General features: G+C 36.1%; 2 protein-coding genes across 5 annotated transcripts in view; one reads left to right on the top strand and one right to left on the bottom strand.

The window, feature by feature from the left end:
- Positions 1-15,808, top strand: part of LOC128993767 (dedicator of cytokinesis protein 3) — a 101,006-nt gene that overhangs the window by 25,099 nt on the left and 60,099 nt on the right. The window lies entirely within an intron of this gene.
- The window catches only part of LOC128993768 (innexin inx3), a 31,614-nt gene that overhangs the window by 1,488 nt on the left and 14,318 nt on the right, over positions 1-15,808 (bottom strand). For 2 of the 3 annotated variants that reach the window (XM_054417749.1, XM_054417751.1), the window contains exons 2-6: positions 10,534-10,709; positions 10,071-10,285; positions 9,063-9,281; positions 6,262-6,503; positions 1,767-1,920 (exon numbers count right to left, since the gene is read on the bottom strand). In XM_054417749.1, the coding sequence (XP_054273724.1) occupies positions 1,767-1,920; positions 6,262-6,503; positions 9,063-9,281; positions 10,071-10,285; positions 10,534-10,696 (993 nt within the window). In that variant the 5' untranslated portion in view covers positions 10,697-10,709. Of the gene's footprint in view, positions 1-1,766; positions 1,921-6,261; positions 6,504-9,062; positions 9,282-10,070; positions 10,286-10,533; positions 10,710-12,054; positions 12,173-15,808 lie in introns of those variants that run through there. The other variant, XM_054417750.1, reaches the window with a different exon arrangement.

The raw sequence follows: 15,808 nt of genomic DNA, 5'->3' as shown, positions 1-15,808 counted from the left end.
ATAATTTATCACAAGTATTAATTCTGTATACGGTATCTAATTTAGATCTAACTACATAGCTTAAAATCTCTCTTAAAGTTCAGATTATCATTTGTACGGTTACAAAAATAGTCTTTTTGTAATCAAAATGAGATCAACTAAAACTTTTGTTTAGACTTTCTAATGCAGTTTAAAACAATCATATGAAATAGCCGCAAGAGGGTGAGAAAAAGAAATCGTTTGGATCCAAGTTGCAATAGAATAGTTACAAGTTGTAATAGTTGTACAGTCTAACCTTGATAAAACGAACCTCGATATAACGAATTCCTTGATATAACGATTTTTTTATAATCCCCTAGAACTCTCCATAAGACACAATGTATATTTTACCTCTACATAACGAACAAACCATAACAACGACCTTGATTTAACGAAATTTCGTGATTTCGGCTAAAATAAGACACCTCAATATACGAATTTATCATTGTCAGAACCTCTACATTGCGAATTTAACCTCTGCATAACGAATTGTCTACGTCTTTCTCTCGATATAACAAATCCCTCACCCAATTATTGTTGTGGGAAAATCTGTTTCTTTATCAAATGAAATGGAAAGGTCACGTCATCGCTTGCGCTAACATTTGTCTGCTCCGTTTTACATCCTTTTGTCTGCTGTCGCTGCGCGCGCTATGTTGCAACTGAGAACTGATTTCATTCACTGAGGACTGATGACGACGTAATGTTTAGTAAGCGATTGGGCGATATGGAATAGCTATGGTGAATTGTACAATTTTTGGATAAAGAGAAACCTAAGAAAGAATATAAAAACAAAACCAAAGAGAAAGAATAGCAACATCGTTATTTTAACATTCCTTTTACGAGTGTTTTTATTATCCTTAAGTTGGCTATGATTATACACTTTTATAATGGCTTATCTAATAATTTCTTGTTTTCAATACGATTTGTTTCAACTAGCAATGCTAATGCTATAGTAGATGATTATTATTGAGATTCCTCTGTTGTGATAAATCAGTACTGTACTGTAAGTAGCCTACCGACCTAACACGAGCAGTAACTTACAAAACTCTCTACTGTTTTGTTTTGTTCCTTACGTGGTTTATGACTATACAATACAGTGTTTGGCTAGGTTTTAGGAGGGTTAGATTAAGCCGTGATTTGAAACTTACAGTTTTTATCCTGTACCAAGGTCAATGCCATTGTCATGATTGCGCAATATTCAAGATCCCTCCTCTTTATTATGCCGTATAATTTAGGTTCTATTGTACAATGTAAACACTGTACTGTAAAGTATTGTAGCCTATGCTACTTTAATTGTACTGTATTTAATGAGGTCAAATCCCGACCTATATTGATTGACCGACGCTGGTTCTGAACCTCGACTTAGCGAAATTCCTGCAAACCTAACGAACAAATATAACAAATATAACAAATATATTATATGCAAATATAACGAACCTCGTTTTAACGAAATCCTTGATATAACGAATATTCAGTTCGGTCCCTTCAGATTCGTTATACTGAGGTTGGACTGTAGTAGAATTGTTTATGGAAACGTGCAACAGACTAAGGTGAGAATGTCTGAATTAAAGTCCTCTAAATCACTCAATGACCTAGACTCATGTGATGTTTTCTTCTGCTAGCCTGTTAGCCACTACTCTTGTACTGAATGCTCAATATTTTCACCGCTCAATCTTGGAGTCTACATTGGCGAGCAAGTATTGTAAGAATAAGACTCAATTAGATTGTAAATCTGACTTAATACAAACCTGAGTTTTACGGATGAGAGCCGAAACGCCGGCCGGTGTGCCAAAGCGGAAGCGCCGGATCAGGATGGTTTCCCGGATGGAAGGCAGCAAGAGGATTGTTAAACTGTAGACAAGGGCTGCTCCTGACATGAAAGCCAGCAGGATAAACCAAAACCTGGGCAAGAAAGGAAACATTAGACTCTAGTGATCGTTTAGTTAAATCCCTCTTAGCTCGGTGTAATCATAACATAAATTCTCAAGGGTGGCTGGTGGTATATAGTTTAAAGGATAGGATCCTTGTCACAGGAGCTGAGTTTTAATTCATACCAATCACCAACGGCTTTCACATATTAGATATTCACTAAGGTAAAAATCATTGTTATATTTGCTACGTATACATTTAATAAATTCTCAAGGTTAGAAGCTGGTCTACAGGTTAGGGGTTGGGAATTCTAGAGGCTCAATTTCAAACCTTTCAATCACCAATACCTCTGAGTTATGTGGTCTCATACTCATAACTCCTTGTAGTCAAGGTCGCATATTAACGATAGTTTTTAATTCTACAATTCTAGAGAGGAAGTTAAAATTTTTGCTACAAGTTACAAGATAAAATAAATTTATGTTTATTGCTGTTACACTCATTACTGGCATTGGCAAGCGTCACATTCAATACAAAATCATACACGTTACATCTATTTCTCTAAGAATAAAAATTCCTTAACAATATAATAACAACAGTACATTTCTGTTCCATCGGCCACACAAATGCTATTGTACAAGTTTTGAGTACAATCAGTATGAGAGAAATAGTTCAGATTCCTATCAATTGAGATGTCTTAAGCCACGTCTCCACCAATCGAACACTGTTTGCCAACATAAAAAAACATAAAGAAAAGCAGGCCCGGACTGGCTAGGTCCGCCGGTCCGCGATCGCGGAGGGCCCCCAGCTCAAAGGGGCCCTGAAGGGGACCCTTCTCGCTTCAAAATTTTAAGTCGCTTATAAGTTATCATATGTTCATAGTATCGTTTTGTTTACATTTCTAACGTATCGTTTTGTTTACATTTCTAACGTATCGTTTTGTTTACATTTCTACACATCCAAACTAGAGAACTGTGTTTAACAACCGTTTGTATCTTGTCGTTTATACATAAAGGCATACAACCTACTGTATTGTAAGTTGAGTTACGTTGTTGTAGTGTAATACATCGTCTGCGCGGTGACTTTAGACAACGGCAAAGTGATGCTCTATCATATCAGCTGATTACTCAGCATAAAGATAGCGCAAAAAGACAGGAAAAGAATAAAAATATACTGGAAGCTTTCCGGTAGGGATGTGCCGAATCTCGATACCACAGATTCTGGAACATTGGTATGTGTATCGAGAATAATTGATCGTCAAGAGTCAACGACGCTACCGATACCTAGAAGTGGATAGGAATAATTCGAATGCGAAAATCAATTGACGAAATTCGACCATAGAATTTTGATTTTTTTCACCACCGCATCTAAAGGCTAAAGCTGGGTTTTCCTAGACGCGGAGTCGGCCAGCGGAGAGCGGACAACGGAGAGCGGAATTGAAATTAACATGGCATTCCGCTCCGCTGCTAGGAAAACAGTAACATTAAATTGCCTAAGACCAGCTGAGTCCGCTCTCCGCGTTCCTCTCTCCGCTGGCCGATTCCGCTGCTAGGAAAACCCAGCTTAAAGCAGTAACAACAGCTAAAATCTAATCTAACTGTTAAAATTTCCAACCCAAGAAAATTCAGAGTACAGCTAGTATTGCACAATGGGCAATTAAATGCCAGTCAACCAGCTACTACATCGTCTTGCCTACATAAAAATATTGTGATAATAAGGGCATTAATAGTTTGGTGTATTAGAAAGAAAATAATATTTTTAATTTATGTATTTATTAAGAACATAATAGCTTTGACTATTAATACCGTACAACTAGACACTCCATCCCCATATTAAATGCTTAGCCATATTTTTAAGTTTATTATTTTAGTTAGTAAAAATAAATCTTGGTTGTTAAGCCTAACTAAAGATGTGTAGCCTAATTTGTTAGACAGAATATTTCAGTATAATGATTTCAGCAGAATAATTTAACCGTGCTCTTTAAGAAGGCCTACTACATGGCAAAATTATAAGCAGTTGAAATGTAAACAACAATATATAAATTGGTTATTACTGGTACAACCATAAACTAACCAACAAGTGGGCTTCTTGACTTTCTTGTAAAAGGTCTTTTTTGTGTCTAGATCATGTTGGTGACACTGATCACAAGTGTCGACAACATTTTGTTCCTATTATTTTAGGGTTAATTTTGCAATTTTTGCCTTACTGTTTGGTTATATAACTAGGGGACGAGTTATTGTTTATGATTACATCGTTTTATTTGGTTAATTGAGTTTTTAAATAACTGGTAAGTAACAAGAAACAATTTGTTACAAAACACGACCTCTATAGTGCACCGAACAGAACTAACAATAAAATTGACCTCAGCTGATCCATAAGGATAAGAACTCTAGGGAGTATGTTTAGCCTATCTAGTTAGTTATATATTGATGGTTTATCTGATACAACCTAATATTCTTGCGTTACACGATTTTTGTTCTATGTGTGTATGCGTTTGTGAGTAAAGATACACAAACCTACAACGCGAGCTTTACGAGCTTTGTGAGGTTGCTCAGCTTGTAGACAGTGCTTATTAATTGTGAATGGTGTGTAATTTTTGTGAATATTCCATGTGTTATGACTCATGTTATGTGTTTATAGTTATAGTTCAATATTTTTGCTTGTTGTTAAGTAGGCCTACTGATTAATACAGTCTTTGTCTTGTTAGTATAATTTTTAAATCCCTAAAATCTTTTTGTGATTATTATTAGCACACAAATAATGTTGATAGAATTTATTAACTTTGGTGTGAATAATACTGCATTTTAATTTGAACTCTGTTATAACACTTATTGACACTTCTCAATGTGTGTATTGTATTGTTGTAGTATCCTGAAAATAATTAAATTTTTTTATTTTAATAAATAATAAAGTTTATTTTAATAATAAATAATAAGCTAAGTAAATATTCTAATATTTTATAAATACCTAGCTGAATTTCGTCCTTCTTATAATTGCCAAAATAGTGTGAGAAAAAACTCGTTTACAAGAACCTAATAAAAGATAATTCCCCGGTAGAGGGCCCCAAATGGTCCCAGTCCGGGCCTGAAGAAAAGTGAGAAAAATAAAGTGTTTAAAGTTATTAAAGTGTTTAATTAAGTGTTTAAGTGAGTTTAAAGTGAGTCGGTGGCTCAGTCGGTAGCGTCGCGGACTTCGGGCCCAAGGCAGACTAATCATCCATGTGCAAACTAATTTAGGTTGAATGAGAGGAAATCCTAAAATCCACAAAACTAGTCTTTTCTGCATTTACAACTAGATTTTTGTCAAAAACCCACTGAATTACGGCATTGCACTAAAGAAATGTCATAATCTCCATGATCTTTCATCTATACTTCACATAAAATTATGTATCACCAGAAAACAAAAATACATAAGTTACACTCATCTGTAAAGGAGACTAAGTTACACTCAATGAAACTCTTTGTAAAAAAAATGAAACAGAATCTTCATATTTTTTTTATGACAGAAAATGTTTTTGTAAATGTCATGTACTACTCAAGTAAAAATTAACTATAACATGAGTGGTGTGTAAGAGATACTAGTTATACTCTTGAATCAAATTATGTTAGTATTTTATTAAAGTCGTATTGCTGAATAGCTTGTTCAAGGCTGTATTGGAGTACTCCACCTCCAACGGGAAATTACAAAACCTGATCATTGTTCACTAAATTGAAACTGACGAGTTGCTAGTGCTAATAAAACATGTATCCAACAGTGTATTTGGATTGTTAAAAACTATACTGTATTTTGATTTTTAAACTATAATTGCTATTGCCGGAGAATTATCAACAAACGAGACACTTAAATCTTAAGCCCTATGAAACCATCTCAATTCTTGATCATCAAAATCGGATTAATCAAAATTCTACTAAAAGTTGCATGCTAAATGCCACCAAAATGTATGAAATGCAACAACAAAATAGTCTTAAAAAATATACTTAAACCATACCTAATCAGAAGGACCCTGTGCAAATTATGTTTCCTACTTTTGCCAAGCCAAAATAATTAAATTATTTAAATTAATATCATCAAGACATTAAAAACTCCACTTATTCGGTTACATGTAATATTGCCACAGTTTAATCATAATTTAACACATATTTGTGCTGCAAAGTATTTTGTAGTTGTCTGTCTAAAAATCCGCTCTGATTCCTCTTATTTTGATTTCCGTGTTACTTTTGGTTAACAGAGTAGTTCTTAACCTTTTCACTATAACAATACATTCGTACATACAGTTTACTCTGGTGTGATTCTCATTTTGATTTCAATCAAACTAAAAGCTAGAACTCATCTTCCTCACCACAACTGACAATCTAGAAGATAGAAACTTTTACTCACCAGAGGAAGATGTAGATCTTCTCATTGAGAATGTTGAGAGCGAGAACACAGAGAGCGTCGAGACGTACGATGCTGCCTGACGGACCAAACTTGTGGAATGTACACTTAGTGACTCTAGGGAACACTGCAACCATTGGGTCTGTGCGGTTCTCCTGGTCCTGCTGAGAGAACTTGATAACATCTGTGCCGTAAGTGAAGAACGCTCCTCCGAGGAACGCGTCAATCATGAACATGTTGGCAATCTGGACATACAAAACTGTGTTACGATAAAGTTGGATTACCAAGTGTACAGTTATGACAGCAGCTAAAGGTTTTATTCATTTGCCCGTTTCTGCGGAGGAACAACATTTTCTTACTAGGCAATGGAATATGAACCCTTAATGGCCTCAACTGACCTGAATTATCTATGGATCCCAAATGACAGCGTAGGAGTAAAGGAATAGTGAAAGTCTACATTACTCCAAGTACTGAATTACTGGACTGATGGACCAACATAAAATAGAGAGTAGTGTTGTTTAAGGTAAATATCATTTAAGTATGATTGTATCTATGTCGGGAAAGCTTCTTACTGATTAAAACCAGCTGATTTCTAATTCAGAACGAATCCATCACGTTAATTCCGTAGTTATCGTCAAAAACGATTAACACATGAATAATAGCCACGAATAATGAATAGTAGCAGTATTACTTATCAGATATCTTAAGATGAGATTACTTTGGAATTGTACTCTGTCCCTAGAAACATGATAAGATTGTTCTAAATATCTCTGACTTTAGTAAACAGAACCTATGGCCTATTACGTGTTGAGAGAATTGGAAGCATTTGTCACATTTGAGTTTTTGCTATTATATAAAGTGTCCTGTACGTGTTTCCATATTGAAAAATAAACTAAAAAAATAACTATAAACTAGAATGTAGTGTTGAAAAAAATTCAGTTGATACAATAGAAAAAAGATTTTAACTAAAAGCTTAGATCAGTATTATTGTAAATATATTGCTTTACAAATACAGTATTAACAATGGATTCAAGATTTATTTGTTCCATTTCCATTATACGCTGTTCTGGCAACAATAATATTAAAATATTGATCAATACATATTACTGCAGATATAAAAAATGTTAAAATGTATTAGAATATTTAGTCTAACTTTTAGTTTTTAATTTTAAAATGTACTTAGGTCTAGTAGAATTAACTAAGTTTTAAAGATAAAGCTTCATGGATGAGTAAATGATATAAAAGCTCGAACTTGCATTTAAGTATTTTTCTTTAACCAAAATGTATCCCTAATCGTATGTGTTTTACAATTTGTTGGGATTTGAGTACAGATATGAACAGTTTGTCAATAATTTACAATGATTGTTCCTATTCAGCAGCAGATTTATATTTTGTAAACAGAAGTCTGTGTTACTGTGGTAACAAGATGGTGGTCCATTGAACCAATCCTGTGAGCTGATTGGTTCAAGGTCACACAGTCAGTGAGAAGCAACTTTCTAAAGCCTTCGCCAATGTTCTGCAGCAAACCCTGCTCCTTCATAGGAATTTTTCCCATGGCAATCGCTCAGGTCAATTATTGAGAACTATCAATATATTCAAATTGATTACTGTTCAATTAATTTGTTTTCTTCTTCAGTAAGTGATCACAAATTGTATTTTCAATTTGGTGTTCAAAAATATTTATGAATGTTTCAAATGAAAAGTGAACCACAATTTCATCAGCAGTTTACATTAAAATGTTGAATGTGAATTCCAAACAATTACAAACAAAAAGCAATCAAATTACATAATAATTTATGTGCTCAGCTTTAGGTTTTTGTAACCCAAAACCAGCAACTGTGAAAGGCCTGACAAATTTAAGTAGATAGAAGTTTGAGTTGCTACTCTTAATTGACTGGGATTAGAGTTCAAAGTCATTACATTCCACAGACTGTTAGATTACACTGGTAAATGTTTGTTGTCATGTGTTATCATTAACTGAAAAAAGCCTTGTACAATGTAGAGTGCTGCCTCAGATAGTTACACTGTCTGCTACAGTTTGAAAAATATTAAAGTGCAGATATCATGTACTGTTGTTTTGTAAAATGGATGTAAAATACGTTCAAAGTTCCATTACTTCTTAATTTACATCATTTGGCTTCTGTATGGGTTGCATATGTCTTTGTATAAATATTTAGGTGTTTGTGTTCTACAACATAATAACATATAATTTGCAGATTACAGGTTTGCACCTTGTAACAAATTTGGTTGAAATAATTTAAACTAATCTGATTTAGTAATTTCACTCAAGTAAATCAATCTTTTGGTGTAAGAATTCAATATGTTACGTATTACTTATTGGATTTGTTAGAATTTTGTTCAAAATATAAAAAGTCTGTCTCCTCTACACAATGCAAAGAGAATCACACTGAGCTAGTTTAATTAAATGTCTACAGACAGCTTTTATATCCAAAGGTATCATAGTCTGTTAATTGATATTTTGTCTTTAGGGCTTTGCCGTTGGTCTCTATATTTTTAGATGGGGCTTTGAGAAGTACATAGTATTGTTGTTCATTGTAACTAAATACTAATGTTTACATCTGTTGTTTATATTTCTCAAAGGTACTACAAAGGTACTCAAAGGTACGTTGCTGTTAAACGGCTAGTAAAAATTATATGATAGAATACACATTTATTTTTTTGGGATACCAAAATTATTGAAGTATGTGAAGTACCTCTACAGGAAACCTTTACAGTTTCAGACTTAAGAATGTAAAATATCAAGATTCTTATTCGTCAATTGAGGAATGATCAGTTGTACTCACGACGTTGAGAAAGTTAAGAGCTTCGCACACAAAGTAGCCGCTGGCGTAGACGTTGTGCATGTGTAGAGTGTCAATGAAGTATTGGACCAGCCTGCTGAGTCTGTCTCTACGATCCTCCTTGGGCCCCACAATGGCTCCTCGGATGCCGTCAGTGATCATCCGGATCTTCCCCTCCTCCCAAGTCTTCCAGACCCAGTGGGGGATGTAGAACAGGACACCCTAAGACAAAAGGAGTGATGTAGTGTGGGATTCAAGTTTTACGTATCAATGAAAAGTACTTCTCAACTTTGGCGGTCAGCTGTTTTAGTAGGTTTTTCAAGACGAAGTCTTGGGTTGACTATAATACCTTTTGTGTGATATCGTAATGCCTTTATCTTTGTGTAAAATTAAAAAAGAAATTCCAGTGTTGTCACATAAATGTGTCATACTGGATATATTTCTTTTGACATACTATTATACTTCAACCAGGGTGAATAGATTGAAGAGAAGGTGAGTGAAGGACGAATATTAAAAAAAACCCAAAGATAGTCTCGTTACTGACTAATATCAGTTGATTCTTGAACCAGAGTTTCAATAAAAGCCAACCGTCAAGGGCTGTAGAATCAATTTTTAAACTTCAAAAGTCCTTTATGCTTTTCTCAGGATTGGCTCAGTAACTGTCTTGTTGTAGGTTTTATAAGTGAATTCAGCACCCAAAGTAACAGGAAATTTTGAAAATAGAATGACTGCCTCTTCTACAAGCTTTATCTAAACTCAGTATTGCATTTGATTGATATTGCTTATGCAAGTAAAAAGCAGATGATTAACAAGAGTACTTCCTGGTCAGTTATAACCCACCAATTAAGGTGAGAATACAACTGGGTAAATATAAACACAAGAAGAGTATGGCTAATATGCCTTTTGTAGATTTTTTACCAAGAATAACTGAAAGGTGTTAAATTTTTGTCCCGACGATCCAGTTACAAAACGTATTTGGACTTAATTACTTTTAAATGGAATAATCTTTACCTGGAAGAACAGCATGAACGGGACCCACTGGTAGTATGAGTGGTAGCGGGTCTCGTCCTCACCCTGTACAAAGTCCCCGACACCAGGATGTGCTACGTGGGTGCCGACAGGCTTCCCTTGTTGGTGCGGCAGTGTGAACGTGTGCGTAATCCAACAGTAAGTGTTGATGACATGGCCTGGGACTGCACCATCCGTGATACAGGCTATTGGGTCTCCTGCAACAGAAGATCAATTCAGGACCAATGTGGGAAGTAGAATTGGGGTTGAAAATAAGCGATAAAATGAATATTTGGTTTTCAAGTGGTCCAGAAATGTTAGAATGGTATATGAGAATTAAGGATTCTAAAGATTGATTTACAAAATTATGATTTCTGGTGAGTAAAACAACAGCAGAAAATACATTCATGAACTGGTTCTTAGTGCTGAAATTGAAAATGATTATGATATTCCTGATGCTGCTTACCTATTAGATTGTTGGCTGTTACGAGTACACAGGATACAAAGAGGATCGCACTCGTCACTCTATAGTGGAACCTGAACACCATGTTGTCTATGATGGCTTTGTCCATCAGGTAGCGGACTTTGACGAAGCCCGCCACCGATGACGCCATTGCAAACACCGACATCGTGGATTAGTTTCTGGAAAATAAAAATATATTGATAAAAAGATACCTATCCAAAAGAATTTAAAGGACAGAATTTGTAATTCAGTAGAGAAAAGTACTTCTGGTCTAAAAGTAATGTTATTGTTTTCTAGAGAGCTTGCGATTGGCTTTGAACCAGAGAGCCTCGGCATTATCCCACAGCTAAAAGTCATTGGGGATTGGTGAGATTTGAACCCAGGTCCGTTGGACCAAAGTTCTGAACCACTATAACAAATAGCTGTGTCCCATAATATGCATAAAGAGTAGTTTTGGAGGAGTAAATCATTGCAAAGAGCATTTTGTTTGATAGAAAACCAGAACGGAAAATGAGATGTTGAATATTTGTTATCGTAAAAAAATCAAAGAACCTGAGTTCACATCTTAGAGGACTCTTCCATTCCAATTAACTGTTTTTGAATGCTGTGCAGGAATGAGGTAATGTGTACCGTAGTAATTTAAAACTGCAAGTTCTACTGTTTACGATCTCAATATGGATCAATTGATAGGTTTACTGATTTAATTAAAATTAAAATACTGTTTTTTTTACAAGAATTTATCCATTTGAGGTATGATGTAATCTATGTAATTAATAACAATTATCAACATTACCGGTAACTGATCCTAAACATTACAAAACTTTTCAAGTTTTCTGCTAAAATACACACTTACAGTTCTACACACTTCTAAAACACACAACAAGAATTTCCTTTGTAAAAACTCAGATTAAATAACAATAAAAATAAAAATTGTGAGTCAATAATCTTCCAAAAACAGCATTAACATTGCTTAATTTAAGTTTTAACACTGGAAAAAACACAAGCAACAAAGTAAACACAAAAAATTTTTATTCATTCGTTTACTTAGATGAAATCATGAATTATCTGACAATTTATTTAGTTGAAAACAGCTGATTTTACAAAATCTTTATTGCTCTCCATTGTTGCTACCGTTTGTTGCCATTAGTTAAATAAATTAAATATCTCACTGCCAATTATTTATTCGAGGTGTTTGGGCCATCTTTAAACAAGTTTGTGATTCCTTCATACAAAATTGCCATTTCAGTTTTCACTATATATAGAACGAAAAATACCATGATAAACCGTATATTTTCCCAGTCTTAGTAAGGTTTTTATTGTATTTCAATCTTATTTTATTAAACTGCGCTGAACAACTTTAGTTACCAACCAATGATATCATTGGGCTTATGTTTAATGTTCGCTGAATAAGCAAAACTCATTCAGTAAACACCAGCGCTTCCTTAACCATAGAAGTAGGGAAAATAGTGTACTAGTCCTGATTCTACCCTACCGTATTCTACAGAGCAGATCAACTCATGTTACCTCCCAGTTATCCAGTAATGAGTTTCTTCGGACACACTATCACACACCACCCAAACTATCACTACACACAGCTATATTGTGGACCCGCTGGTGGCTGAGTGGCGAGTGGTGGCCAGGCACCAGGTATGTGTCCTTGGAAAGACCGGCTCCGACTGCTGCCTAGTGCCTGCACTCGGTGAATCAGACAGCAGCCGAGACAAAGACCCACTCTGAGGGTATTGACTCCGTATCTACCTGCTTCCAACCCTTATACACTAGGTTAGTAGCAGAGTTGCTCAAAAACGAACTGGTTCTTCCTCATTGGTGTGTTATGTTCATTGTTGATCTTGGCATAAGGAATCAGCTGATTGTTGTACATGGGTTTCGTAGATTTGTTGAGTCATCAATTATGAGTAATTTTTCACTAAAGTTGCAGATTCAAGTTCATGCTCAAACATCCCATAAGTTTTGTTAGTAGTTTCCTAGATCAATAGAATATTACTATTGTTGATCTTTTGTCTTGAATGTATCAGCTGATCGTTTTCCCAAGTTTTCGTATTGTAGATTTCTCAGGTTGTCCAATCTAGGTACTACTGTATTTCGTAAAGAAACGGTAATGTATTACTCTACCCTACCCTCTCCCATTCCCATTCTCTAAGACTAGGTTATTAGTTGCATAGCGAAAACGTCGTTTGAAACCTGTTTACTGGCCATTTTTTCTTTCTTTGCTGCTGTTTGAAAAATTTGAGGAATATTTTATTTGGTCTCAGGGTTTCTCGCGTCATTCAATGAATTTGAATTTTTTTACCTAGGAAGAATGAGCAAACTTGAATTTTTCGTAATCGTGAATGGCCATCCGAACGGATTTTAGTTAAAAAAAAACCTGTACTACTGAGTTTTTTGGGGGATATGTAATTGCAATACACTGTAGATAATTATGATCCTTTGCTTCCCTAGTTCGACAATTTATTCTATATCACCTTAACCACGGTACAATGTTTTTCTACGACTGTATGATTCCATGACCAAATGACACAGTGTTATGGTCGTGTTAGTGATGCCTGGACACCATTGGCGCATTGATGTACCGAAGGACGCCCTCGATCACAATAGATGAGGTGCACGCCTGTTATCCAGTGAACAGAGGCTTCCATTCAACGCGAGGCTGAAAGCTGTCCACTATTCTGTAACTAGGGCGTCCACAGGAATCACTTTCTATCCTGGGAGGAGAGGAATTAGTATTATCATTTATAAACACATAGCATTATGTTATCCTATGATAAATTCGCTAATGGGGTTATACGGGTGTTTAGTACGTGTAGATAAAGATATTTATTTGTCGCCTAGGTCCACTCCAAAAGACCTGAGAGCCATTTAATGTGGTAGGATGGTGAATTATTATGTAGTTTCAGTTACGTTATTATTACGTAGCGTACTCGTATTAGTTTTGTGTACATGATTTATAAGTAAGTTTTAGATATCGTTGACAACGAGTGCCCAGTACGTAACTCGGTACTAGTGTGGTCGAAGTGTCGTCCAATGCTTGAGAATTGCACGATCACTGTGAACGAGAATCTATTCAGTTTTCCAACCGTATCAATCTATTGTCCCTCGTCGATAACTGAAGACAATGTTATTTGTTCTTGAGAATGTATACTATATTATCTGCTTATCTTCAAGATAAGGTTTTGTAAACAGCGCTACCGTATTCAAACAAAACTAGTGACACAATTTCTGACTTTAGCTTTCCTCAGATTGTAAAATGCTGCAGGATAATCGACATTCTCTGCTTTGAAGTTTGCTTGTATAGAATTGCACCTCTGAAGTGTGAAGTTGAAGTGCAATGCGGTGTCGCCGTGCGGTGAAGCACGCAAGGTTCGTTAAAAGTCACATCGCACATGGCCTGTCTGTGGATTGGCAGGCATTGTCGTGGAGCTGCCGGTTGCTCATGACTACCAAGTAGGGACTATCCTACTCTACTTGGGAAGTGCCAAGTCGTAGTTTGAAGACTAAAAAGTCGTATTTTTACATCTTTGGACTGGTGTTACAGGTAGAAGGGTTGTTGATGTTGCCAGATAGAAGGGTTGTTGACGTTGACGGGTAGACCTAGACGGCTTGACGGTTGTCACGTTGGTTGACACAGCGCGGTGACCGCGGCCGCTGACCACAGACCAGGTCCAAGTAGGACGACCGTATTGGGTTGCGCAAGCGAGTCGAGGAAATCTCAACGTTTAGGCCGAGTTAGTGGCTTCGGGCTATGATATAATTATGTTCTTGCGTTTCTGTTGGCCCAAAAGATAATCCCTAAAACAGTGGAAACCCCTGTACATGGCATCTAAATAAATTTTAAATTGTGCAGCAAAAAAACAAGTTAATTCGCCCAGCGTCACACATTTTCCATCGATGTCTTCCAGAATTCGAAACCCTCTTACGTAAAACTGTACGTTCGAACTGTGCACAGAGAAGTTCGAATTCGAACATTATTTAGTCTTTAGTCACTTGTTAGGACTGTTCTTTGGTGTGTCAGGATCAACCATATTATGGTCGATTGTTGAGGTTTCCATATAGACAAAAAACTCGTCAATCGTTTGAAAGCGTTTAATGAATCACTACACACATTTGTGATCTCAAAAATTAATTCCTAAATTATCATTTTGGCGACTTGAAAAACGTAATTATATGTTTGGTGATCCATTCTAATTCCAAGGAAGTTTGAAATGCTTTTCAAACTGTCTGGACTGTATGGGGCACAGTTTAAGTCGTTGGCTGCATATCTTGGACGACAACGTTGTCAGCTATGTAATGTGTCTTGTAATGGCTAGATTGATTGATCCCGTAACGGTCTGGCGCGGCCGTTTGTCCGTGTCTGATATGTACCTTATGTGGGTCTGTCCATAAACTGTCTTGTGTTTTACTGCCAGTGGCATAATAATGGCAGAGGTCGCGGCTGGTATAATGGTTGGAGGGTGGACTTCTGCCTTGAAAGTTCCGGAATAAGATATTGCTAATTAGTAATTACCAATGCATTTTAGCTATATTTGGTTGGTTTTCCGTGGATCAGTTCTTCGGGGCTCATTGTTAAATAGTTGCACCTAACGAATAAAAATTGATGGGGGGCTTCTTAAGAAGGAAAACCGTTTATGTATTGAAATTCGATGAGAATCTATACGACAACTTTATTGCTTTAGTAATGGCAGTGAGGAGTGGATTTCGTGAAAAATAACTTGTATTTGTATTGCAAAACAAACCGAGCACACTTTTTACTCTATAGTAACATGATTGCGGATTAAGTGCTCGATCGCTACGTTTGTGCCCTATAATTCATTATTAATCAATACAAAAAGTGGGGGTTTTACCGGTTGCAGTCGAGGCGAGCTCTAATATTGAGGCATACTACAAATAATACCCACCAAGGCCACTTGATCGCTAGTCATCCTGCGTTATGGCTCTTTGTCTTGCACCTGCACGTTGCACTCTGCAGTCAAGCAGACTATCGGTGAGGTGATGGTAATATTACAGGTACACTGATGCAACACGGCTACAACTCACTCTCCATCTCGGTAGATGTTTTGTATCCGACTTGGTTACGTGTTAATGTGCTATCTGTCACGTCAAGTCCAGACATTCACATGTAGATTGTGATTAGGGTGCAAACTTCTCGGAAAGTGTGATAATTTAAAATAATAAGTTACTTGTCGAATGTTAATGCTCTTGGTCGGAAGATAAGTTTTTCGACTGCTTCTCGTCCGGATTAGTAAACTGCAGTAGTGTATAC

Source organism: Macrosteles quadrilineatus, unplaced genomic scaffold (genome assembly GCF_028750875.1).
Source record: "Macrosteles quadrilineatus isolate MER2022 unplaced genomic scaffold, UCM_ALF_1.0 Scaffold_5__1_contigs__length_97177068, whole genome shotgun sequence".
Classification (NCBI taxonomy): Eukaryota; Metazoa; Arthropoda; class Insecta; order Hemiptera; family Cicadellidae; genus Macrosteles; species Macrosteles quadrilineatus.
The sequence above is the reverse complement of the archived record's forward strand: the minus strand, read 5'-3'. Positions and strand labels throughout refer to the sequence as shown.